The 24,921-nt window shown below is 48.2% G+C and overlaps 1 protein-coding gene across 10 annotated transcripts in view; it reads right to left on the reverse strand.

Annotated features, from left to right (window-relative positions):
• Window positions 1–6,879: 6,879 nt before the first annotated feature.
• The window catches only part of UNC79 (unc-79 homolog, NALCN channel complex subunit), a 261,393-nt gene continuing 243,351 nt past the window's right edge, over window positions 6,880–24,921 (reverse strand). For 8 of the 10 annotated variants that reach the window (XM_058655404.1, XM_058655402.1, XM_058655401.1 and 5 more), the window contains 4 exons: window positions 23,278–23,475; window positions 20,318–20,395; window positions 9,499–9,540; window positions 6,928–8,066 (listed from right to left, as the gene is read on the reverse strand). In XM_058655404.1, the coding sequence (XP_058511387.1) occupies window positions 7,866–8,066; window positions 9,499–9,540; window positions 20,318–20,395; window positions 23,278–23,475 (519 nt within the window). In that variant the 3' untranslated portion in view covers window positions 6,928–7,865. Of the gene's footprint in view, window positions 8,067–9,498; window positions 9,541–20,317; window positions 20,396–23,277; window positions 23,476–24,921 lie in introns of all 10 variants that reach the window. The other 2 variants (XM_058655399.1, XM_058655396.1) reach the window with 1 other exon arrangement.

Consider the following 24,921-nt stretch of genomic DNA (forward strand, 5'->3'; position numbering starts at 1 on the left):
CTCCTCCCCCTTCTCTCCCCTCCACTCTTACAATGGCTGTCTTTTGTGAATTTTCACAAGTCCATCATGCTGCCACGGAGGTGTCTCCCAACAATGAGGGAGACTATCAGCCGTTTCGCTGTGAGTCCGTCCTTGTAGTGCTGCGTGGGGACATACTCTGTTTCCGCCAATGAACATATTCATTTCCATTGCACTTCCATTAAGCATCCCCTTGAGTACAGTCCACCGCAGGGAGAAAAAAATTTATATAAAAGAAAAAAAATAGTGAACCTTCATCCACATTAGGTTGACTAACATAACCAAGGTGTCAGTGTGGCACTCAGGTGACTACAAGTAATCAGTCACTTGTGGATGATTGATTAATGGGGTTCATCACAAGGTCTTATTACAAAGGTACAAATAATTAGGAAGTGCAATAAGGTAGAATTAATTCACAGGTAAAACCCTTAGATTTGACATATTGCTGGGTCATATGGTAGGTGCCTAAGTGTTCTCCATACTGACTTCCACAGTGGCTGCACCTGCCAGCAATCCCACCAGCAGTGGAGTAGAGTTCCTTGTTCCCCATTATCTCTCCAGCAGGTATTGTAGTTTTCTGTATGCGGGCCATTTTTACTAGAGTTAAGTGGAACCTCAGTGTTGCTTTATTTTAATTTCCTTTATTGCCAGGGAGCTTGAGCATTTTTCATATGCTTGTTAGCCATTTGGATTTTTTTCCTTTGAAAAGTGCCTGCCCATTTCTTGACTGGTTTATTTGTTTTGTTGTTGCTATTTGCTCTCACCCATTCTTAACCCAATGCTTCTCCCGCCTGAGAATGACTGCTGGGATGTGTTGTGTCCTTCACCTCTGGCTTTGTTCTTGCAACCATATCTCCAGGACTCCACACATGCAAACTTGCCTGGCCCGGGGAATCTTGGCTGAAGGGATTCGTTAGAGCATGACAGTACACAGACGCATAAAGAAAAGAAAGTAGCATTTTATTGCAGTGACTATTGGTAGCCCCCTTGCAGGGAAGAGAAGGGAGGAACTACCACTCCTGGTCTCAGCAGTCCCCTCACCTAAGGGATGTTCAACCTGTGTCTCCCTGGGCAGGTGTCTGTGGTGTCTGATGTGGGGAAGCTGGTCCCAGACCCCAGTGGGGTCTTCAGGGTTTCCACACTTCCCTGATGCGAGGGGCTGGCCTGGACTACCTTCTGGTGACGGTGAGCCACACTGAAGGCCAATAGGCCACCTGCAGCTGTCAGAGCTGTAGCCACCATCTATCTCATCATCTCGGCAGATGGGCAGCAGCCCCCAGCATGCTGCAGTCAAGCGAGGGGCTGTGACCACCGCCCTCAGAGGTGGGGACTCCCTGGTGCATTTCCAGCAGGACATTTTTCTCTGGCGACTTCCTCCCAAGAGGGAGCTGAAGCCACGCCCACCTGGCCCTGGGCCCCGCCCTGTTTGCCGCCCATTGTTGTCTGGCTACCATTCCATCAGGGGCGTAAGAGATGTGGGCTCTGATCAGAACATTCCCTGTGTGCTAACCTCGTCGTGTCCTATGCTGTCCATGGAACCACACCCGGACACGCCGGCTGCCGAAGAATAAAAAGCAGCTGTGTCGAGCGTTCCCCACCGGGTTGCCCTGGCACCCAGGCCGCTGCTCACGGGCACCATCTGCAGGACCAGCCCCCAGCCGCGCATTCACAGGCACCCAGGCGGAGGAGCGCAGTCACTCCCAGGCCTCGCAGCGTGGGAACACCACCCTCCTTGCAAGCTGTGATTTCGTTTTAGCAAAACACCAGCTGCCACCCGGCGTGGAAGCAAGGCGCTCGCACGGAGCCGGGCATAGGGGGAGTTGGGAAGGCCCCGGGAGGGCATAATGCTGGCTTTTACTTGGGACTGCCTGTCTTCTGGTGCTAAGCCCCTAACCCACTGACAGCGCTTGCGCACACGTTGACAACAGACAGGAATCCTCCACTTCGCAGCCCATGAAACCCGGACTGGGCCAGCGGGAGGCAGAGAACCGGTTGTGCGGAAGAACCACAAGCTTAGTCCGAATTGGCGGGCTGTGTCTTCTCTCTGCCACCCAAGGAACACCGCTTGCTGCCTGCCCGCCCTCCAACCTGTTCCCATTTCCCACCCCACCCCCAACGCTGCCCACATGCAAGGCAGCCCGACTGACCTCACCTGGAGAGGCTTCTGACCTTCATGCTTGATTGCTTGCTGGATCCTTGTCCACGTTGCCACTTCAAGCAGCGGAAATCAGGGCCTGGGCCAAGCAGCCCTGAGAAGCCGCCGCCTTCTCCGCTGGCCTGCATGATCACCGAACCAGCCTCTGCTCTGAGGCAACAGCACCCACGCAGAGATGGTGTCACCGGCTCACCTCGGCCCTCCACTGTCCTGGGCTTCCATCCAGAGGCACCAAGGAAGGGGATGGCTGGGCAGAGTAGCAGGATGCAGGGGTGAGGGCAGGGACAGAAGGCCAATATGGGGCTGAGAGCCTGGCCTGAGGTCCTGCCTGGCTTCTGGCTTAGAGACTGGGGGAGGTGGGTACATCCCATCCTCTCCTGGGCCCACTGAGGGTAGCAAAATCACAGGCCCTGGAACCAGGTAGATGCACGCTGCAAGCCGAGCAGGTCTCGTCTGTACCAGAGGCCCCACTGGCTTCTGATCAACAGCTGCTGGGTGGGCCACTGGTGGGAACCCAGCAAGTCAGGAACCAGATGGTCCCCGGAGGAGCCTGAACCAAAAGGATTTAGGAATGCCAGATCATCGGACAATAGGTGCTATGGGGATGCTAGCCTCAGTGGTGGTCACTTAGCTTGCTGGTCCAATAAGCAGCAAGGGGCGCTCCCTACGAGCTATGGAGTAGACAGAACCTGCACCCCAGAGCCACATCCAGGTTCTGTCTCAGCTTTCTCATCGCTAATGTGCTACTGATAATCAAGCACCTACTTGACACCACTGCTGTGAACGGAAGTGACATCACCACACTCCGAGCTCTCACAGGAGGAGCTGTGATTAGAATGAGTGAGCACTGGGGCCGGCAGGGTGGCTCAATAGGCTAAGCCTCTACCTGCGGCCCCAGTATCCCATGTGGGTGCCAGTTCATGTCCTGGCTGCTGCCTGCTTATGACCCGAGAAAGCAGTGGAGAATGGACCAAGTCCTTGGGCCTCTGCACCTGCATGGGAAACCGGGAGGAAGTTCCTGGCTCCTGGTTTTGTGCTCAGCTCCAGCTGTTGCAACCATTTGGGGAGCGAACCAGTGGATGGAAGATCTTTCTCTCACTCTCTCCTTCTCTCTGTAAATCTTTCAAATTAAAAAAAAAAATTAAATAAAAGAGTTAGTGAGTGCGAAGTCTCCTTAAGACTGAATGAACTGTTAGTCAATGCCAAGTGGCTCTGGACCACAACCTTCCCTGCCTACAGCAGTGTTGTGAACTGCTGTCCTGCCCTAACCCTAACTCCTCTTCATAACACTATTGTCTTAAAAAGGAAACTGTGTGAGCCATCACGTTCCCCTATGAATGTGCTCCCAAGCAAGCAGGTGTTCAATCCTGCCGTCAGCTGGCCTGATGCTGATCTATGGTAGCTGAGCAATAAACACAGGCTGCCTCAGAAAACCCCCAGGGTCCTCCAGCCCGTGCCTTGATACATTTTAACTGAGAGCTCAGAACCACAAACCGGAAGCTCTGGTCTTCAGTCCGACGGCCGGTTCCGAGGCTGCTATGGCCAGCTAAAGCCCTTGAACTCTGGGGATAACAACCACACCTGCCTCGCCCCAGGGAGGGCTGAAGAGTAAATGAGGCCCACGTGTGTGAAGCACCTGGTACCTGGCACATGCTCAACCGACAGCAGCTACTGCGGTTCACCTCTGACCCCGTGCCCAACAAGCTCACCACTTGATCTGCACCCCCACCCCGCCCGCCGCACCTCTTCCTCAGAACACCTCAAGCCACAGGACAGGATTTGGTATTATTGAGTTCCAATCAGCCACCCCCGTCATTCTTAGGAGCCCAATGAGACTATCAAACACCCCATTCCCCCAAACACATTGGCAAGTTAGTTCTATTTAATAGGCATAATCAATGATCAGCATTGTCCAATTCATGCCAGAGGCCCTTCAGGCCCCTCAGAAGAGTGCTGGAGGGTGAGCCATCTTCTTGGTGATGTGATCCAACTCACTGGCCAGTGGAAATGAGACGAGCGCTGCCACCACTCGGCTCGGATGAGACGTGTGGGAAGAGGTGTGCCGGCCACAGGCAGTGCTGGATGATACGCGTTCCAATGCCCACCATCCTGCAGAGGTTGGGTAGCTGGTACTCGTGGCAACATTTTCACTTCCACGCACCCTGTAGGACTTGAGGCGGAGACACTGGCCAAAAGCCAAGCCGCGGGGGCCTGCAGCCGGGCGCTGTTCCTGGCAAGCGTCTCACCAAACAGCAGCAGTCTGCGGAGGGCTCTGAAGAATCCAGCACAGCCTCCCAAGGGTCATCACAGCCCTCTGTCCACGGGTGCTTTTCAGGCCCCACAAAGATAGCTCCATGTTACAGAAAGAAACGCCAAGGTCCAGAGACATTGTATTCACTTGTCAAGGTCACCCAAGCAGTAAGAGGCACGCCTGCCATGGAAGCTCCCTGAGAAGGGAAGTTGGGCATTTGGAGATTCTAGCCCATTCCACTTGTCAGTTAATCTCTCAACATTGTCTTCACACACAGATCAGTGGGAGTCCGTAAAGGGACAACGGAGGCTGTTCCTCAGTCCTCCTCCGAGCTGGGGGCAGGGCTGGGGACATCTGGACCATAGGTTTCTCGGCCCACTGGTCTGCCTTCACCTGGGGCTGCGTGTGCCGTGGAGAGTCGGCATGGGTAGTGATGGAGAGCAGTCCTCACTGAGGGTGGGGAGAGGTCAGGGCGCGCAGTCCAAGTCCTGGCCCCACCCCTTACTAGAGGTGTGGCCTTCGGCAAGTAACGGCTTCGTAAGGTGTTCACATGAGGTGAGCGTCAGCACTGGTACCTGGGGAATGATCAGGCTGCCAGCTTCCTTCCACCAGCTCAACCCTTGGAGGTAGAATGTGTGATGGTCCCACGTAACACATGAGCAGACATTAACAGTGAGCTTCCAAACCCTTCAGGTGGTGGGAAAAGCAGCACTGTGCCAGGGTTCCAGCTAAGGCTCCTTGGCAAGCCTGCACCCAGGCCAGGGGTTGGCGCACCTTTTTCTACAAAGGGCCAGAAGGTCAGCACTTTCAGCCTTCTGGCCCATCAGTCCCTTTCACAACTCTTCCATTGTAGCACAAAGGTAGCCTTTAGTGCCGACATCCCATTTGAGCACTGGTTCAAATCCCTGCTTCTCTACTTCCCATCCAGCTCCCTGCTAATGAACCTGGGAAGTGCTTGGGCCTCTGTCCCTCTGTAGGTGATGTGGATGGAGTCCAGGGCTCCTGATCCAGCCAGTGCTGACATGCAGGGAGTGAACAAGTGCATGGAAGATCTTTGTCTCTTATCTCCTTGTCCTCACTTTAACTTTGCTTTTCAAATAAACAAAATAAGCCCTCTTAAAAAATTAAAGGCAGTCACAGTAAAAAGGCAGATGTGGCTGTTACCAATGAAACTTGACCAAGACAAGCAGAGGACTGTCTCTGGTCCCTGAACTGCAGAGGGCTGTAACTTACTGATTGACCTCTGACCTAGGCAAAGGGCTTCTCCTCCTACCTGTTAGACTTAGTCCTGCTACGCTTCCAGAAGTTCCCTCTCATCTGTGGTTTTCTTCTCAGCGCCTGCACCCAGCCTACTGGGGGGCTGAGACAAGCAGTGAAGGAAGGTGAGGGCGGGAAGTATGTAGGGATGGGGCAGGTTCCCAAACTCACTGATCCCTTAAGAGCCAGGGCAGTGGCTGGGTGCCAGCAGGGGCAGCACTGGAGCCAGCTGCAGGGCAATGAGGTAGTGTCCTCAAGGTGTGCCTGTGTGAGACTAAGACCCCATGGGGTGACCAGGGTCATGTTAACAGGTGCAGGCAGTGGGAAGCAGTATAAGGGGCCAGGTCAACAGTGCTGAGTTCAGGGTTCATGTCCAGCCCTTGGGGGAACAGATTCACAGGGCAGTTGAGGCAGCTGTCCACTCAAAAAGTCAGACCAAAGGGGTGGAGTTGGAGAAGCTTCCAGGGGTAGGGTGGACCTGGGTAAGGGCTGGGCCTCCAGCCTGCTCCAGCACCCCTCCAAGGAGCTCCCTACCCAGAAAGGGATCAGCAAAACCCAGTCCTGCCAGGGCTGCTCAGTAGCTCATTTGGCCTAACTGAATCAAGAGACATCGAACTGGCACTAAGTGCCAAGCCCCGGGGGCACGGAGAGAGGCCTCACCATTGGAACTGCCAGGCTTCACAAGTGAGACTCACCAGCACAACCCACCACAGTGCAGACAGAGCACACAGCATGGAGCAGAGGTGGGCGGGTGGGGGGCTCTCAGCAGCGCCCTCTGTCAGTCCAGAGAGGTGTTGCTACCTCTAGCATGCACAGAGAGGGTCTGCATGGCTCAATGTGCTTATTCCTACACATACCCTTCTAGAACTCACACGAGGCAGTCACCACGCGGGGACTGGTGTTCCTGAGAAGCACTAAGACACCAGACCTCCCGGAAGCCAAGGGCTGTCCCTTCAGTTGCCAACATTCCCAAAGCGCCACGCCTCCTGCCCCCAGGGTCCTTCCGAGAGAAGGGACTCTGGGTCACTTCTGTGTTTCTGTCTTGCTCAAACACCTGCCAGAAAAAAGAGAAAAAGCCTTTCCCTCTTACCAACTGCAGTCTAAAGGGAAGTTAAAAAAGCTGAGGAGGAATGGCGGTCCAGAACTAAACTCTAGCTCTATAAACTGGTTGTAAAAAACCCCAGGCTCACAGAGTCAATAAAAAAAAATGCATTTAATAGCATGTCAATATACAGCTTCTTCTTTGAAGTCAGTGCATTACAGGGACGAAGGAGAGAGATTTCATTTGGAATGCACAGTCAGATGCCAGTGGTCAGTGCTGACAGACCTCGCGGCTGACGCTCCTAGGAGGCCATCTTAGGAACTGTCACTCCCCACGCGGTGCCCTGTGCCAGCGTGGCATTCGTCTGACCCAGTAAGCAACCAGCCGTTGTAATGGACTTGTATACGAGTCTATAACCAAAGAATAAAATTTATTCTTCACAAAACTAAAGTGGTTGTCATAAAGCTTACAAGAGAGTACAGCCTGGAACAAATGAATTGAAAAAAAAAACGACTAGTTTTAAAAATAATAAAATGTACTGGACAGTTCTGGAAAAAGAGATTATAAAACAACGAACACCATTGGCACGGTTTGACCACCTAATTTCTAAGTGCACTTTGTAATGTTCCTCGCAAGCTGCCACTTTTCCCAGGATTATGACAAAAAAGCATCAGTCAGGTGTCCCTGGCTTATGGTGACGGTTTTTTGTTTGTTTTTTTTATTGCATTGCCAAGAGTGGATTTTAAGAAAAAACACTACAAAGGTTTCAAAAACCCTATTTATTCTCTATCATCAAAAATAGCAACAGGGGGCTTAGACAACTGTTCTGTGAGTACCCGCCAGTCTATTTTTTTTTCTTAAAAAAAATAGAAGTTAGTTAAAGAAAAATGATTTGGTTTTTTTTTTTCTTAAAAAATAATGTAAGGAAACACTTAATCAGATAGCCCAAGGAGTCATCAGAAATGTGTGTAGCAAGAAAGCTTCTTGTTGGCCCTCTCTGGCCTCTGCGCGTCCTTTTACTAAACTAGAAAGAGAAGGTACAGTACCAATATGTTCCCCGACCTGCTTGAATCAAATTGTTTTGTTTTTGAAACCCATTATTGCTAAACCAGAGTGTTGACACTGAGAGCCGAGGAGTCCGCTCAAAGAGGGTAGAACTGCGAGGCTGCTTCCGAGGACTGGATCTCCACCTGCGCCATTTTGAACTGGGTGCACTGCAGCCACTTGCGGAGGGCTGCGAGGCCAGCACTGCTCTGGCCCGAGCCGGGCAGCGTCCTTAGGCTATGGTGGTTCACGTTGGTCTGAATGGCCTGGAGGCGAAGCTGGAGGCCCGCAGGTAAGTGCTGTTAAGAAAGGGCAGACCACTTAGTGCCTTGTACCCCCAGATAGTGGCCCAGGACTTGGGGCCCAGAGAAGGCAAACTCCTGAACTTGGCAGAGCTCAGGATGCCAGCTCATCCCACATCTCTACAGTCACCCTCGCCCAGATCCATCTGGTTGCTGACCAGCCTGTCAGGCCTGGCACAGACAGCAGGAGCACAAAGCTGACACTGGTTCGGCTTGACACACACTCTTGATCCCCAGTAACTATCCACCACACGGGCCAGTATCAGGGTGAGGGGACTGGGCCCAATATCAGGCTGCCTAGATTGAAAATTCTGGCTCCTCTTGGGGTGACTTGGGGCAGAGGGCTTTCCAGGCTACATTTGAATCATCTCATTGACAGGTGGAGACAGCAACACTGGAGGGGCTCTTGGTGCCAGGGAGTCCACCAAAGGACCTGGCCCCTCCACGTGCCCACTGTTTTCATCAGCCCATAAGCCCTCCATCCTTGTACCAGTTCAAAGTTCTACTGGTTTCTCACAGCGCTCTGTGCAATGTCCAATTGTCACAGACTGCCAGACAGCAGGGAGACAGGTGCAAGTCTTGTGGATGGGACCAAGCCTCCCACCCTGCAGAGTGAAAATTTGGACTTGGAGGAAGTTGGCAGCAGCGCCAATGCCCCCACTCCCCAGGTGGTCACATTTGGCACCAGTTTCCGAGGCACTTAAGGGCCATGGTCACTGCAGGTCCCTCCATTTCCCTCTTGTGGTGTTGGGGATCTTGAGCTCAACCCTCTTCCTCGCACCAGCACTCTTCCTCGTGCCCCCTTATGCTCCTAGCGCTGAAGAATCAGGCAGGTTGGGGACCACAAATGCATCTGGTTTCGCTGATTAATATCATCCCCAATGACATCTGATGTGCTTGCCCCCACTATGACAAAATGCCACTCAAGGTAAGGTGTGGGGCTGGGGAATACATGTGACCAGCGTCTCCCTTTCCCGCCCTGGGACCCTAACCAAGGCACTCTTCCTTCCACTCCTGAACTTCCTCAGATGTCCAGGGGAGGGCTACAGGTGTCTTCCAACTCAATAATGGCATCTGTTCAATGCTGTACTTTCCCAATAGACTTCTCTTCACCACTGTAAAGCAACACTAGTGATCAGGAGACATCTCCAGGCGTGCCTAGGACCAACAGCCTGGGCCTCCTCAGTGACTTCAGGGACATAGCTCCTCCACCTATACCCATGTCAGCAGTGAGCAGTGGGCAGTGCTGCCCTGCCCCATCTCCCTCGTCTCCTGCCTCACCAGCCTGATGCAAGTTGGGTCAGGCTGACCTCATTTTTTTGCAAAGTCGGCATGGCACTGACAAACCCCAAGAATGCTCTGTCGGGGAAGGTGAGCACCCCATTAGCCAGGAGGGGTGGCAGCGGGGAGTGGGAGGCGGATAGCTTACCTTGCTATTGGACTGAATCATTGGCAGCCACATAGGTATGAGCTGTGTGGAGAAAGACAGAGGTCTGTTATCACTGTTCTCCACTCTCTTGCAAGCACACTCCCGCTACCGCCAGAGGAGACACACGCATTGAGTCCCCAGCATGCTGCTGCGTGGCTGTGGCCCCCATGGTGGGTCTGCCCGCTTTCAGCCAACCCCGCAGGGCTGGCAACATTTGAGCTTAATAAGCCCGCCAGGGGTGCCTGCGACATACACACTTCAGAGTAGATGACTGATTGCTCTTAAAAGCTACCAAGCTCAGGACAATTAAATGTGTATTTATTTCATTAAATTTTCACTTTCTTAGAACAGAATTTCCTGCATGGGCTCCATGGAGCAGAGTCTGAGCAGCTCTATCTGCCTGAGTCCTTAGGGAGCAATGAAGACACTCCAGTGAGAGTGGAAGGAGCAACCAACAAGACAGAGCTCGGGGTGGAAAGGGGGTTGATGCCCACACGGGGTGATCAGCACCAAGTCCCACTGGGGTAACCAGCCCCTGCAGGGGGTCATAGGTGGCCCTGGCCCAAGCACCCATAAAAGCAACTCCTCGCTCTGGTCTCTCCATCACATCTCAGGCTTTCAGAATCGAAGCAGGCATTCACAGCCTGGTAAATCCGAAAGTCAGAGGCCAAACAGGATGCTCCTCTGGGTGTGCTGCAGGGAGCTCTGGCCTGGTGAGGTGTGGACAAGGAGAGGAGAACTGTGGCCCTGTGTGTCTGGAAACACTCATCTCTGTTCTTTACTGTCACTCAGGGCATTACGTTGATACACAATCACTGACATCTCACTCCAGCTTCCCTCCAAACTGGCAGAGGGAATGATTTGGTAGGACCTGACGCGTGTCCTAACCCCTGCTGTCTCCTAGTGTGACCTCTGAGGAATGAGATGGTTCAAGATGCAATCAGGTATGGTGGGGTTGCCATGCAGGAGGGTGGGCCTTTGCTGCATTGTAACTGGTGTCTTCATCATCAGGGGAGGTAGGACACAACATACACACACAGGAAGTGCCCTGTGGATACTTCCGGCCTGCAGAAATGAGAGAAAATGCATGTGGCTCGAACCTCAGGCCTGGGGCACTGTGCCACAGCTGCCTTGGGGAGCTAGTGCCAACAGGGTGGGCACTGAAGGGAAAGCAGGAGTACAGCTCTGTGGTGGGAGTGTGCGGGGACACGGATATAACCCAGATCCTAGGAAAGGCCGCGGAGAAGGCCAGAAGAGAGCTCAAGGCCAATGGGGCAGTCTGGCTGGCATCCCAACCTCAGGGTGACTTCACCATGAGTTAAACTGTGCTCTGAGGGGATGGCAGCAGTCTGCAGCATGTGGGGATGAAGGCCTGCAGACCACCGGCACAACGCCAGGTGTGGCTGCCTCGGAGGGCTAGGCACGACCAGGGCGGGTGGCTGAGAAGAGAGAGGGACCCTGCCTGTTGAGGCAAGCTCGCGGAGCTGAGGGTGAGGCCTTCAGAATTGCCACGGGGTCAACAAAGTGTCAGCTGCAAGCCTGGGCAAACCGCAGGACCCTGACACAAGACAGAGTGGCAGGAGGAGGACCTCTGGGATGCAGGGTGCTGACACAGCTGGCCATGGCCTCAGGCTGACGGGCTCACTGCAGGCATCAAGTCAGTTTCTTAAAACCAAACTGGGTGGACAATGAAATGCATCTCTGTCGGCTTTGGTTTCCGAGGCTAACTCTACTTCCAGTGTTGTCTTGATGCGTATAATGTGCATATTTGCCTTCCACTCATGCCTGCCCCTCCACATTCCGGGGCCCCCATCTCTACTGCAAAATTCTGGGCCTGCAGCAGTCGCCAGCCAGATGCGGGCCTTCAGAAGGAAGGGGCCATCGAGGTATTCCAGATGGGAGCGGGACGGGGCACTTGGACAGCTGACTCCCACACACTCCCTGCACAGCACCGGCAAGGCCTGAGTCCCAGGGTCTACAGACTTTAACTGACCTTTGAGTCTTTGATGTGGAACCTGTCCCACACAGTGAGGCTGATTTTAAGCAGGCTTTTATCCTTTCCCCATTGAAGTAATATACGGTCACAGGTGGAAAAGTCCGTCTGCAAGGGGCCTTCACTTTTTGGCCCTACAGAACAGCACACCTGAGGGTATCAGCTTATCCTTGTCGCTGGCAAACACCCCGCAGTCATCCTATTTCAGGAATGCTAATTAGACTGCCTGAGTAATATTTATTTTCGCTAGTAACTCCTGCAACACTATCATTGAAACTGAGATGTAATTTGGGGGGAACTCTGAAACGTTATAATCAAGTTGGCTGGGTTATTCTTCCTCCCTAAGAATGAAGAAAATATTTTTTACACAGGTTGCTCTCCATCAAACCAAAGTGGGAAACTCTTCTCTTGGTTTACACTACAGAATGTGGAAGATTTCCTGAACGGTTGGACTGCGTTCAGCCCACCCTGCTCAGTCCGGCCCTCAGAGCCAAAACTGGTGGTGAATTCTTGTCTGTCAGCCCAGCTGGAATCACACAGACCAGATTTCTCCTGCTGCCTGCAGCCACGGAAAACTCAAACTTTCCGAAACAATGGCTTTCACATACCAAGCATCTGGCCATGCAGGCTAGAGATGACCAAATGAGAGGGAACACACAGGGACCCCGCTGGCCCCACAGGGTCTTCAGGCACTAGCTCAGGGAGCAGGGGCCTGGGGGAGGCTGGCTGTCTTCCTGAGTGGATAAGATGCCAAGGGTAGAGGGCGCGAGAGGTGAGAGCTGCACCCACACAGCAAACTCTGCAGATCTGCAAAGGGATCCCCTGAGTGCACACTGGGAACAGAACTGCCCAGGCTCAAGCAGAAACAACCCACAGGCATCAAGAGGGTAAAACCTCTGGAGATCACGGAGCCAGCAACACTGTGTACTCCTGCTAGATGGAGTGGAAAAATGCTGTTCATATAACATCAGGTGAGGTACCCACAGGCCAGGGGCGTCGTCGTCACAGTGGTAGTGAGAAAAGCAGCCCTAGCAAAAATGCCATCTGCATCGTCCCAACTAGGCTGAGAAGTCAGCCTCAAAAGGATAAAATACCTGTGAATAATCTCACTGTTACAGAATATGGCTCCAAACGTTTACATGAATGCAAAAATGTCCAGAAGCCTAGAAAGGCAAAGGGACAGTGTCAAAAATCCGATAAGAAATGACCAGGCATGCAAAGAAACAGGGACAGTGTGACCCAAAATCAGAACAGAAATCCATCAAAAGGGGCAAAAATGACACAGATGTTGGCATCAGCACACAAGGACCTGAAAGAAGTCATTACAACTGTATTCAGTATGGTCCAGACAAGAGAAAAGGTTGAGCACGCTCAGTAGAGGCACTGAGGAAATACACAAAGAAACACCCGTTGATCCTTTCCAAATCTAGAGAAAAAAAAAAAAAAGACCCTGTGAATCCACAGAATCAAGAAACTCAAAGCCAAGTCCAAGAAACATATAGGCAAATCCCACTGCAGTGGGGCATCACCAAGTTGCTACCCAACTGTGCAAAAACAGAAGCTTCAAAGCAGTGAGCACACAGGCATTCTGCAGACAGATGGGAAAGAGAAGTAGGGCAGGGATTTCAGGGTGGAAATAATGTAAGCGGGGAGACTGTGAAGAAGGAACACCTCAACCCCTGCAGGAAAAATCCTGTCAGTCTGAATCCAATACCCAGTGGAATCATCTTTCCAAACTGAAAGCAAGATAAACACTTTCCATCTGAGGAGAAAAGCTGAAGGAATTAACCACTGGAAGATTTGCACAAGAAATGTACCAGAAAGTCCTCAGGGCAGAAGGAAAGATAATAAAAGTTGGGCGTTTAAATCGATGAAAAGGATTGAGGAAAGATGGAAAAATGTGATGTTGCAGTAACAGCAAGGAAGAAGTAGAAAACTTAACATCTCTTTATGAGATAACTGGTCATTTAAAGCCGGATACTTGGGACGTATGGTTTGCTTTAAAACATAAATAGGGGCCCGGCGGCATGGTCTAGCGGCTAAAGTCCTTGCCTTGAAAGCCCCGGGATCCCATAAAGGCGCCGGTTCTAATCCCGGCAGCTCCACTTCCCATCCAGCTCCCTGCTTGTGGCCTGGGAAAGCAGTCGAGGACGGCCCAATGCATTGGGACACTGCACCCGCGTGGGAGACCCGGAAGAGGTTCCAGGTTCCCGGCTTCGGATCAGCGCACACCAGCCCGTTGCGGCTCACTTGGGGAGTGAATCATCGGACGGAAGATCTTCCCCTCTGTCTCTCCTCCTCTGTGTATATCTGGCTGTAATAAAATGAATAAATCTTTAAAAAAAAATTAAAAAAACATAAATAGGAGCAAAATGCATGACAACAATAGCACAAAGCCAGGAATCAGGTCATGGCAGTTTGCTGCTGTGCAGTTCTCACTCAATATACGAAGTGTTTTATATTCCTTGAAGGTAGACTGCGATCAAGTTTAAAACATACACTAATCATACTTCTAAAACATAAAAAAATGCACTTCTAGAGTTTCAAAAAGAAACCAAATTGGAAATCAGGAACTAATTTTAACTGAATGCAAGTGAGAATAGATCAAAATTTGGCTGGGGAAGCAAACAAAACAGTATTTAACAGAACCAAGCACTAAATACAGGGATTTAAAAAGAAGGTGATTCTGCAGTTAATAATGACTTCAATTTCCATCTTAAGAAACTAGTCAAACAGGTAGAAATTATATCCAAAATTTCAGCATAAGGATGAAACGAATGCAGTCAAAGGTGTGACAGACATGTTAGCCTAGCAGTTAAGAGACCCATATTCCACCGTAGAATGGTTAGATGTGATGCCTGGCTCTACCTGAAGTCCTGCTTCCCATCAAAGCTGACCTTGCAGGCATGTGTCACAGTCCTAGTAACTGAGTTCTGCTCTGGCAACAGTTCAGGCTCAGCCCCAGCACAGGCTCAGCCCAGCACAGGCACAGCCCATCACAGGCTCAGCCCCAGCACAGGCTCAGCCCATCACAGGCTCAGCCCCAGCACAGGCTCAGCCCCAGCACAGGCTCAGCCCAGCACAGGCACAGCCCAGCACAGCCCAGCACAGGCTCAGCCCCAGCACAGGCTCAGCCCCAGCACAGGCACAGCCCAGCACAGCCCAGCACAGGCTCAGCCCCAGCAGAGGCACAGCCCAGCACAGGCTCAGCCCAGCACAGGCTCAGCACAGCACAGCCTCAGCACAGCACAGGCTCAGACCCAGCACAGCCCAGCACAGCCTCAGCCCAACACAGGCTCAGCCCCAGCACAGGCTCAGCCCAGCACAGGCTCAGCCCCATCACAGCCCAGCACAGGCTCAGCCCAGCACAGGCTCAGCCTCAGCTGTTGCAACATCATACAAATCAGCAGAAAACTGCAGTCTCTCTCTCTGTAACTATTGACTTTCCAAAAAAATTAAATAAATAAGTATCTTTTTAAAAATCCAAAAGGTACAGTAAAAGAGAGAATAAGGGACAAAGATTGGAAGGAAATGTAGAGAGCAGAGCATGATAATTAATTTAAACCTGAAATGATCACAGAACTCATTTTATAAAAGACGGTCTAAGGAAAAAACTTTCAGATTAGAGTTTTTTTTGTAAGTAAAATTAAACTGTATACTCTGTATAAGAAATCTTTCAAACATACTGAACGTTAAAAGTAAAAGAACTGAAATTTACATACACAATTCTAACATTACCATTAAAAAGCCTGGACTGTTTTTACAAACATCAGACAAGCTACTTTTGTATTGCCAAGCACAAAGAGAAGTTTATACTTTAAACTCATTACCAAAGTATAATAATCACAAACATTTATGTACCAAAGACAGAGCTTAATTATACACGAACCAACAACTTGTAGACCTTAAAGGATAAACAAGCCCACAATTGAAATACAGATATTTCATTAACTAAAAATTCACAGAAGGGGCTTGGTGCAGTAGCCTCGTGGCTGAAGTCCTCACGTTACACGCACCAGGATCCCATAAGGGCACCTGTTCATAACCTGGATGCTCCACTTCCCATCCAGCTCCCTGCTTTTGGCCTGGGAAAGCAGTCAAAGATGGCCCCAAACCTTGGGACCCTGCACCCACATGGGAGACCCAGAGGAAGCTCCTGGCTTTGGATTGGAGCTCAGCTCCAGCAATTACAGCCACTTGAGGAGTGAACCAATAGACGGAAGATCTTTCTGTCTCTCCTTCTCCCTGAAAATCTCACTTTCCAAGAAAAACAAATAAATCTTTAAAAACTGATCCTACAAATATCAAAAGTATAATGGAAGAATAATATAATCAATTTAATGCCAAGAAATGATTACTTTTATGAAATGAAAACACAAATCCCTTGAAAGACATTAACTCTCAAAAAAAAAAAAAAAAGAAAAGAAAATCAGAGAGCAGCCAGGGACAAAGAATTTAGCCATCCAAACTGCCATTTGCACCCGTGGTTTTCATTGTTATCCTAAAATAATTAAACCTCTGTCTGTATCTTTATTCTGTAACTGTCAGTTACGACAGCATGAAAGCGTCTATCTTTACTTTCAGAAAGAAATACCTTTGTGACAACTCAAAATTCCATACTTCAAGTCATACGATGGGTTCTTAACAAAATAGGTTTTGAGTACAGAGGACACAATTACCTATTTTCTGCGGTCGCTCACACACACACAAAAAAATCCTAGAAGGTGACAAAGAGTCCAATTTGCCAGATGCTGTGTATTTAAAAAGTAAGCATATTTTCCTTAAATTAATTATTTTAAAACAAAAAAACAAAAAAAAGAAAGACATTAACTCTCAAAGTTCACTCAAGAATAAATCAATGATTTGATTAACCCTGTATCTACTTTAAAAATTGAATTCATCATTTAAAATCCTTCTGCAAAGAAAATTCTAAGCTCAGATAATTCCAGATGAATTCTACCAAATATTGAAAAGAGAAATAATACCAGTTCTACATAAACTTCTTCAAAAAGCAGAAAAGAATGAATTCCCAAGTCATTCTATGGGGCCAGCAACACCCTGATTCTAAAGACAAATACAGTCAGGGCAAGAAAATTACATTTCAAAATCCCTCATGAACATCGATGCAAAAATTGTTTTTAAAAGTCAGCAAATTGAATTCAGCAAGATACAAAAAGGGCAAGTATGGTTTGTCTCAGGAACACAGACTGGCTTAACATTCAAAAATCACCAGGGCAACTTACCACCCTACCGGTCAAAAAAGAAAGGTCATTTTATCATCTCAGTGGACACTGAAAATATGTTTGAAAAAGTTGGCATCCATTCCTTACAAGAATTCCTGACAGAATAGGAACAGAACATTACTCAACCTGTTTGAAGGGTATATAGTTAGTGATGAAAGTATAATTGCTTTCCTCTTGGGAATGGGAATAAGTCAAAGTATCACTTTGTATCACTTCTATTCAGCCTGGACTGTAGGATCTACCCAGAACAATGAAACAAACTAGGACAGGCACTGTGGCATAGGGGGTTAAGCCCCTGATTGTCATGCCAATATCCCACCTAGGTCTGCCTGTTTGAAACACAACTTAGCTGCTTCTGATCCAGCTTCTTACTAATGCACGTGGAAAGCAAGCAAAACATGAATTAAGTATTTGAGTTCCTGTCAACCACGTGGGAGGCCTGGATGGCATTTCCTGGTTCTTGATCTGTCACAGACCCAGTTGTTGTGGGCATTTGAGGAGTTAACCAGCAGATGGAAGAGCTCCACTTCTGTCATTCTGCTTTTCAAGTGAATAAATAAATAAATAAATAAATCTTTTGTAAAAGAAATAAAACAGAGCTGGAGTTGTGTAAGCTGCTGCCTACCACAGCAACCAGTTTAAGTTCAGCTGTTCCATTTCCAATTCAGGCGCCTGTTAATACACCTGAGAAAGTAGCAGAAGATGGCTCAAGCATTTGGGCCTCTGAATCCCATATGAGAGACTTGGATGAAGTTCCAGGCTCCTGGCTTTAGCCTGGCCCAGCCCAGGCACTGCAGCCACTTGGGGAGTAAATCAGTGGGTGGAAGATTGCTCTTTCTTTCCCCCTCCCCCTGGAACTCTGCCTTTTAGATAAATACATCTTAAAAAGAAAAAAAAAAGCTACAAAGGAAAAGGAAGAAATAAAAATGATCTTATTTTCACATGACATAGAAAAACCTACAGAACTAAGACACGGGTTTAACATGTAACAAAGTAAAAACTCCACACAAAACACTAGCAATGAAAAATCAGAAATTTAAATATAAAAAGCCACACTATTTATCATAGCATTAAAGCACAATTGCCTTCTAAGTTTAACAAAAACACTAGATATATATGAAAAACTATACAATATTGCCAAGAAAAGTTAGAGAAGACATAAAAAATGGAGAAACATACCATGTTCATGAATTGGAGGGCTTAATACAGTTAAGATCTCAATTCTCTTCAAACGTAATCTGAACAAGACTTCCAGAAGTATTTCTGTTGAAACTGACAAGCTGATTTAAAATGTATAGTCATAGAAGTGATATAGAATAGTCAAACTACCTTTGGAAAGGCTGGATACATTTAGAAGACTAACACCACCTGATTCCAAGGCAGAGAAACAGTCGTTTTGACAGTTTGGCATAGAGACAGACAAGGAGATCAAAGAAGCCAAATCCAGATTCCAGAGAGAGAGAATCGAATACATGTGGTTCGTTGATTTTTCACAAAAGCTCGAAGGCAATTTGACAGGAAAAGGGTAATGTTTCTAACAATGCTGCTAGAGTAACTGGTCTTAATCCACCACTACACCATATTACAAAAGTCAACTTAAAAAGGATCACAGAAAGTAACAGGGAGAAGACAGAAGTGATCTTGGATTAGGCAAAGTTCAAAAAAAAAAAAAAATAAATAAAACATCACAGCATGATTTATAAAAGAAAACCCTGACAAACAGTTTATCATTAAAATCAAGAACTTTGACTCTTGCCAAGGTACTGTCTAGACGGCAAAAAGACAAGCCGCTGAGACGGTCTTTGCAAGTCTCCTCTCTGATAAACCACTTGTATCTCAAAATAAAATAAGAAGAAAGCCCAACCTGGGAAGAAATAATTTTAACAGACACATCACCAAGCAGATATATGGACAGCAAGCTGGCACATGAAAAATGCTTAACATCATTTGTCAATAGAGCAAATACGATTTAAAAACACAGTTCATAACACTTAGAATAACTGATCTTCAAGACTGACTTTCTGAACTAGTTCAAAGCTATGAAGAGGCTGGAATGCTCAAACACTTCTAGTCTGAACACAACACATGATCATTCTGGAAAACAGTTGGCTAATGCCTTAAAGTTAAATACATAGCTTCTTGCTGCCTATTCTACTCCCATACTCAATAGAGGTGAAAGCTTAGATGCACACAAAGACTTACATGTGAATATTCATAGCAGCTTGATTTGTAATACCCCAGAACTACCAATCAACCTATCAATAGATAATATAAAATGCGGTATATCCCTACAACTGAATATTCCTCAGAAATGGTCTATTAACACATGTACATCATGGATTAATTTCAAATAATTACTGTTCTCAGAAGAAGGCAAGTGAAAAAAATGTGTATTATATAAACCCATTTACAGGAAGTTCTAGAAAGTTCCAACTAACTAACTGTACTGACAGAAAGCAGAGCAGTAGTGACCTGGAGAAAGAAGTGGTTGAAGAGGGCAATCTTACATGGGTAGAACGAAACTTCTGGAGAAGTCGGACATGTTCATTACCTCGATTGTGCTGAAAGTTCCGTGGGTGTGATTTAAGTGAGGACTCATAAAACTATCGACTTTGAATGGGTACGGTTTGCTGAACGGAATTCATATTCCCATAGAAACAGTCAGTTATGACACTCAATGGCCGGGGACATAGTCCCTCTCACAGTGTTGACTTTTGCTGTATCAGGCTGAGAAAGGACTACCTGTCCCTTTTGAACCAATGAACTTGCACCTCGGTGATCCAATCTCCTCTGCAGGGCTACTTTGCTTCAGCATAATTTGCAGGACAAGCATCTTTAACAAGAGGGCAGTCAGCTTAGGAGGGAAACAGGTGTAAGTAATACATTTCCCGGTGGGTGGTGGCGGAGGTGGTGGGCAAGAGGACAGAACACAGATGAAAGGTCAAGAAGGAAGAGCTGGAGGGACAGGGAAGTGGCATGGGGCAGTGAGACAAGTAGGCAGACTGGCAGGAAGGAGAAGAAAAAGCGGGGAAACAGAGCAAGTGCGAATCTATCTTATCCTGGACTGTCATTTTTTTTTAATAACATTAGTCTGTTTCCGACATCCTCAGGCAGATAACAAGTGCTTTGAATTACTTTCAAACACTGCATAATGAGTTAGAGTAATAGCATTTGGAACTAAATTAATTAATATTCAAGAAAAGCACCAGATACCAAACGCATGCAATTACAGGCTATTTTCCTTGATTTTTCTGGATATCTTTCAAAAGGAGAAGTGTCACTCAGCAATCGGCATGAGTCTAGAGTCATTGTCAGCTCCCTGTTCCCAGGTAATAGCTCACTTCGTGCTGTCTGGTCTCACATTTTTCACCTGTGCAGTTGGTCACAGCGGCACAGCAGTAGAGAGCAGAACACAGTGACCATTCACAAAAGGTTGGTATAGGAGCTTGACTTCTCTAGCCCCAATTCTGAATATTAAAACCAAACCACCATTGCTTTTCTCTTTAGAAAGCACACTCAAAATAAATCCACATTTGTTTTTAGCAGTAAGACACAGTCTGTAAAAATTGTAAGATTTTCCTACCTTGACAAAAATGGTTGAATTGCATTCTTGTAATGCCTCCATTAAGCTAATCACATGGAGACACACCATTTCTACCATCTGAAACAACAAACAGGAAAGTCAGGTCCACTCCCAATGAGAGGTAAAACTTGCAGACTGGTCGGTAGCCACACACAACTGTTACCTAGCACCCAGCAGACATTCCTGCGTGACGACCATGGGGGAAGTGGTGCTCATTCACCTCTAAACTTGAGTCCAGAAGTAGAATTTGTAAGAGCAGAGGAGAGCTGCAGGTGAACTCAGGCTTCAGTGTTGCTAACCTGCTCCGTACTGGCAGTCACGCCAGAGGACAGTGGCTTCTGCTCCCAGCCTTCTCTCCAGCCGGAGTGTTCTGAGTGATGCCTCAGCATCAGGGAGGGTGACCTATGATGCACAGCCACGCTCACTCTGACGCTCAAGGCTGCTGCGCCTAGCACATTCGGAAGTACACTACACTTGAGATGTAAGGCTGCCAGTTCCCAAGGCTGAGCTTAAACACACCCGCGGGGGGGGCGGGCGGGAGGGTTGACAGGATTGGCTTATGCGCCTTGACAACATCCTCAAGCTAAAATTCATTTGAACTCATCTGGAACATCATTTGCTTCAAATTGACTCCTAACAAATTATTTTGTAACATTCGAATATTAAAATGCATCAAAAAAGCAATGGCAGTAGAAGGAGGTTTTTTTTTTTATAAGATCCATTTTATTTATTTGAAGGATAAAGTGACAGAGAGTAATGAACAGAAAGAAAGAGAAAAAGATATTCCATCCGCTGGTTTCCTCCTCAAAGGGTTGAAACAGCTAATGCTGGGCTGGGCTTAAGTCAAGAACTCCATCCGGGTCTCCCATGTGGATTACAGGTGTCCGAGTACTTGGGCCATTGTACTGTCTTCCCCGATGCACTTTAGGGAACTGGACTGCAAGTGGAGCTGCTGGGACTTAACCTATCACTCTGACTGGAGATGCCAGCATTGTAGGCAGTGACTTCACCCGCCATACCACAAAACCGGCTCTCAGAAGAAAATGTTTTAGAATTCTAGTTTAAGCTCAGGGTCCTAGTTTCACTGATTGTATGAAATAACAGACTAGGATATTGGATATCCACATTCTCCTTTAGTCACAGACTCTGACCCAACCAATGGGAATTCTCTGGAGAGCAGCTAGAACTCTCCACGAACCAACCCTAAAATGCATTTCCTTTAACTACAACATCTCTCTGGAGACAAGCATGTGACAAAGTGGTTAGATCACTGCTTGGGGTACACACTGCCCGTGCTAAGTCCCAGCTACTCTGCTCCTGATCCATCTGTATCTGTTCCTGTATACTCTGGTGTGGCGAGTAATGACTCAAGCACTGGGTCCTTGCCACTGCTGTGGCACAGGTTTTTTTTAAAATAACATATTAAAACGTTTATAGCATATCAAAACATATTTAATAACGTAAAAAACGCAGTTTTTAAAACAACATATTCTCCATGAACTTTCCAAATGAAGCTGAAAGAAGACATTGTTTTTGACATACAGTGAAGTAAAAAAAAAAATCACGTTCTGAATGCTTGCCATGGTGGACAGTGCAGTAATGGATTTCTGGGCACACTGGAGTATCACCATGATGTTCTTCAAATCCTTCATCCCCTATAGGAGAGGACTACTCTTAGACTGGCATTGCGGCATAGCATGTCAAGGTCCTACCTGAGATGCCAGCATGCCGAGTTGGAGTGCTAGTTGAAGTCCTGTCACTTTACATACAATCCAGCTCCCTGTTACTGTGCATGAAAAGTAGCACAAGATGGCCCAAGTCCTTGGGCCCCTGTGTCCAGGTGGAAGAACTAGACAGAGATCCTGGCTCCTGGCCTTGGCCGGACCCAATTCCAGCTGTTGCAACCATCTGGGGAGTAAACAAGCGCATGGAAAATTCTCTCTCTCTCTCTCTTCCCCCCCCAACCCCCATTCCCTCCAACCTTCTCTTCTTTTCCTTATTTATATATATATTTCTTAAATTTAAAAAAAGTTACTCTTAGAAAGAAACAAGAGACTGGCACTGCTAGTGTGCCCATAAACAAGACCTTGACTGCTGCAAAGGAAAGCAAAGCCATCCCATGCCAGTACCTTGAATGTGCCCTTCCCTCTGGACTCCACAAGGACCAGCCCAAGCTGGCGGCATGAAGCCGGCTCTAGCGAGACACACCCAGATGTTTCTAGGTGGCCTGTGAACAACCAGCCCCTCCAGTGGGGGGCAGTGGTCCTGGGTCTGAAGCCTGAGGTCCTCACAAGGACAACTCCGAAAGGGGAGAAGGTTTTCAGGACACATAGTGAACAACTGAGGTCCATCTTCTTGGAAACCTCCACGAAAAAAATGATCTCATCTGCCCAAGGTTTTTCCAAATTAGTTGCAGACCTGAAAAGAACATGTAATTCATTCCCAGGCCACTTTCTTTATAGTGCATGGACAACCCTTATGTGTAGAAATCTCACATATGTTTCAGTTGGCCCCAGGCACATGAGACAGAACAGGCCTGTAATGAATGGACTTGCTTTCTGGCTTGATTCTGTATGTCTATGGTATATAACTTAATGTTATAGTGCTAAGTATATAACGCAGAATGGTTAAATCAAGCCATTTGACATCTGCATGGCCTTACATAGAAATAATTTGTGTTTGTATGTGTGTGCCCGCGTGAGAGAGACGGAGTAGGTTAAAAAAAAATACTCTCTCAGCACTTCCCAAGGCTCACTGTATTGTTCATAGGAATAGAGACCATGATGTACAATGCCACCAACTACCGCTTGCTTGTTGCTTGGGTTTCATCGGAGACTCTTGGGAAGTGGAGCATCCACCATCACGGGTAACAAAATCCCGACTCAAGGACGTCCTCTTACACCCAGGGCTGTAGGCACTCGGGGAGGGAGAGGAGGGAGTTCACTGCCCCGAGAACTCACCACTTTGTTATGGGCCATGAGCTGCAGGATGCTGGGAGTGACCCTGCTCCAAAACTCCAACGCCGTCAAGATGGCCGTGAAGCTGAATTCGTTCTGGTTCTGCACGTTTGTGGCGACGGCGCTTTGCTCACAATACACGGTCCAGAGCTGAGCAAAGATGAAGGCGTGGAAGAGCGAGCACATGTGTAGCACGGAGGTCTGGGAAGGAAGCAGGCAGGTGTGCTGCGGCTGTGCTGCGGCTGTGCTGCGGCTGTGCTGCGGGTGTGCTGCGGCTGCACTGGGGCGTCCCAGGGGCGTCGCCCCCTCTCCCTGCCCCAGAGCCAGCCAAAACCTCTAAGCTACAGTGCTGGGATTCACCAGCTGCAAACACAGTGCTTCCCCCAGTCAGTGGGAGTGCTCTCCCTCCCCCCGCGGCTACCCAGGGAATGGAGCATCTTTTCATGGCTTCACAGGGGAGTGCCTGACTACGGTTTCAATCTGCCCAGCCCCTGTGGCTTTCATGAAAGTCACAGGCTCTGTTCCCACATCACATTAGGAAAGTCAATCCACCTGCCACGTGAGGACACTTCCTCGTTTATTAAATGCAGTCAGCGTAGCCTTTTCTGAGAACTGGAGCTAGGAGCAAGGGGGTAGGGGCGTACAGAGGAACGCCCTGGCCAGCACCCAGGGATGACACTGCTGGTGTGGACCAAGCTGCAATGCTCCCCATAGGCCAGGCCCAGGGAAGGTCTTGCCTTCAACAGCCCTCAAATTCTCCAACTACTCCCACCCCCAGCTATTCTACAGATGAAGCTCAGAGAGTTAAAGTAATCTTTTTTTCAGACCATAAAATGGCAAGTTTAGAGTTAGAAATGAAACAGTTTTGCTGCAAATACAATGTGTTTTTTTTTTTTTTTTAGTTCAAACTTTGTTTTAACTCTTGGTCAAGTAAATTGGGAGGAATTACATATTCCCATAGTTTCAGTGATTTTGTGACTATTTAAAAATGTCCATGCATGAAATTGAACTGCTTTTCCTTTGAATACTGTGTACAGTCCTGGCCTGTATTCCTGTTGGACCAGAATCTTTTTGCTTTTTATTGATCTCACCCTTTATTTAATGGAGCCGAGAGGCCTTTGACTATAATGTAAATTTTAAAAGTGCTATTTCAAAAAATAATCAATAACAAATTAAAAAGAAAAATATCTGGGTGGCAATATTAGGAAGTGAGTGCCTAATTCCTTCTGCCAACATCATGCAGGTGGCTTGGCTGGGTGCTCAGTTCTATTGCACAATCAGCTCCCAGGCCTCCCAGGGCTGGCCTGTGGCTCCCTGGAGCTGATGGGCACTGGGGCCTCCCAGGGCTGGCCTGTGGCTCCCTGGAGCTGATGGGCACTGGGGCCTCCCAGGGCTCACCTGTGGGCTCCCTGGAGCTGATGAGCACCGTCGTGTCTGGTTTGCTCATACAAATTCACGAATGATGCCTGCCTGGGGTTCATTCCACTCCCTTAAGCACAGCTTCTGGCTTCACAATTCACAGAGCTCCTCTAAGGAGATGATCCCAGTGTGTGCTGCACAGATGGGGCCCATCTCTCCTTCCCATTTCATCCCTGGTTCTGAAAACCGAGCTCGGAATTCTCATTCTTTCATGTAGGCTCACTAATT

The sequence above is a fragment of the Ochotona princeps genome, chromosome 26, assembly GCF_030435755.1.
Source record: "Ochotona princeps isolate mOchPri1 chromosome 26, mOchPri1.hap1, whole genome shotgun sequence".
In the NCBI taxonomy this organism is placed as follows: domain Eukaryota; kingdom Metazoa; phylum Chordata; class Mammalia; order Lagomorpha; family Ochotonidae; genus Ochotona; species Ochotona princeps.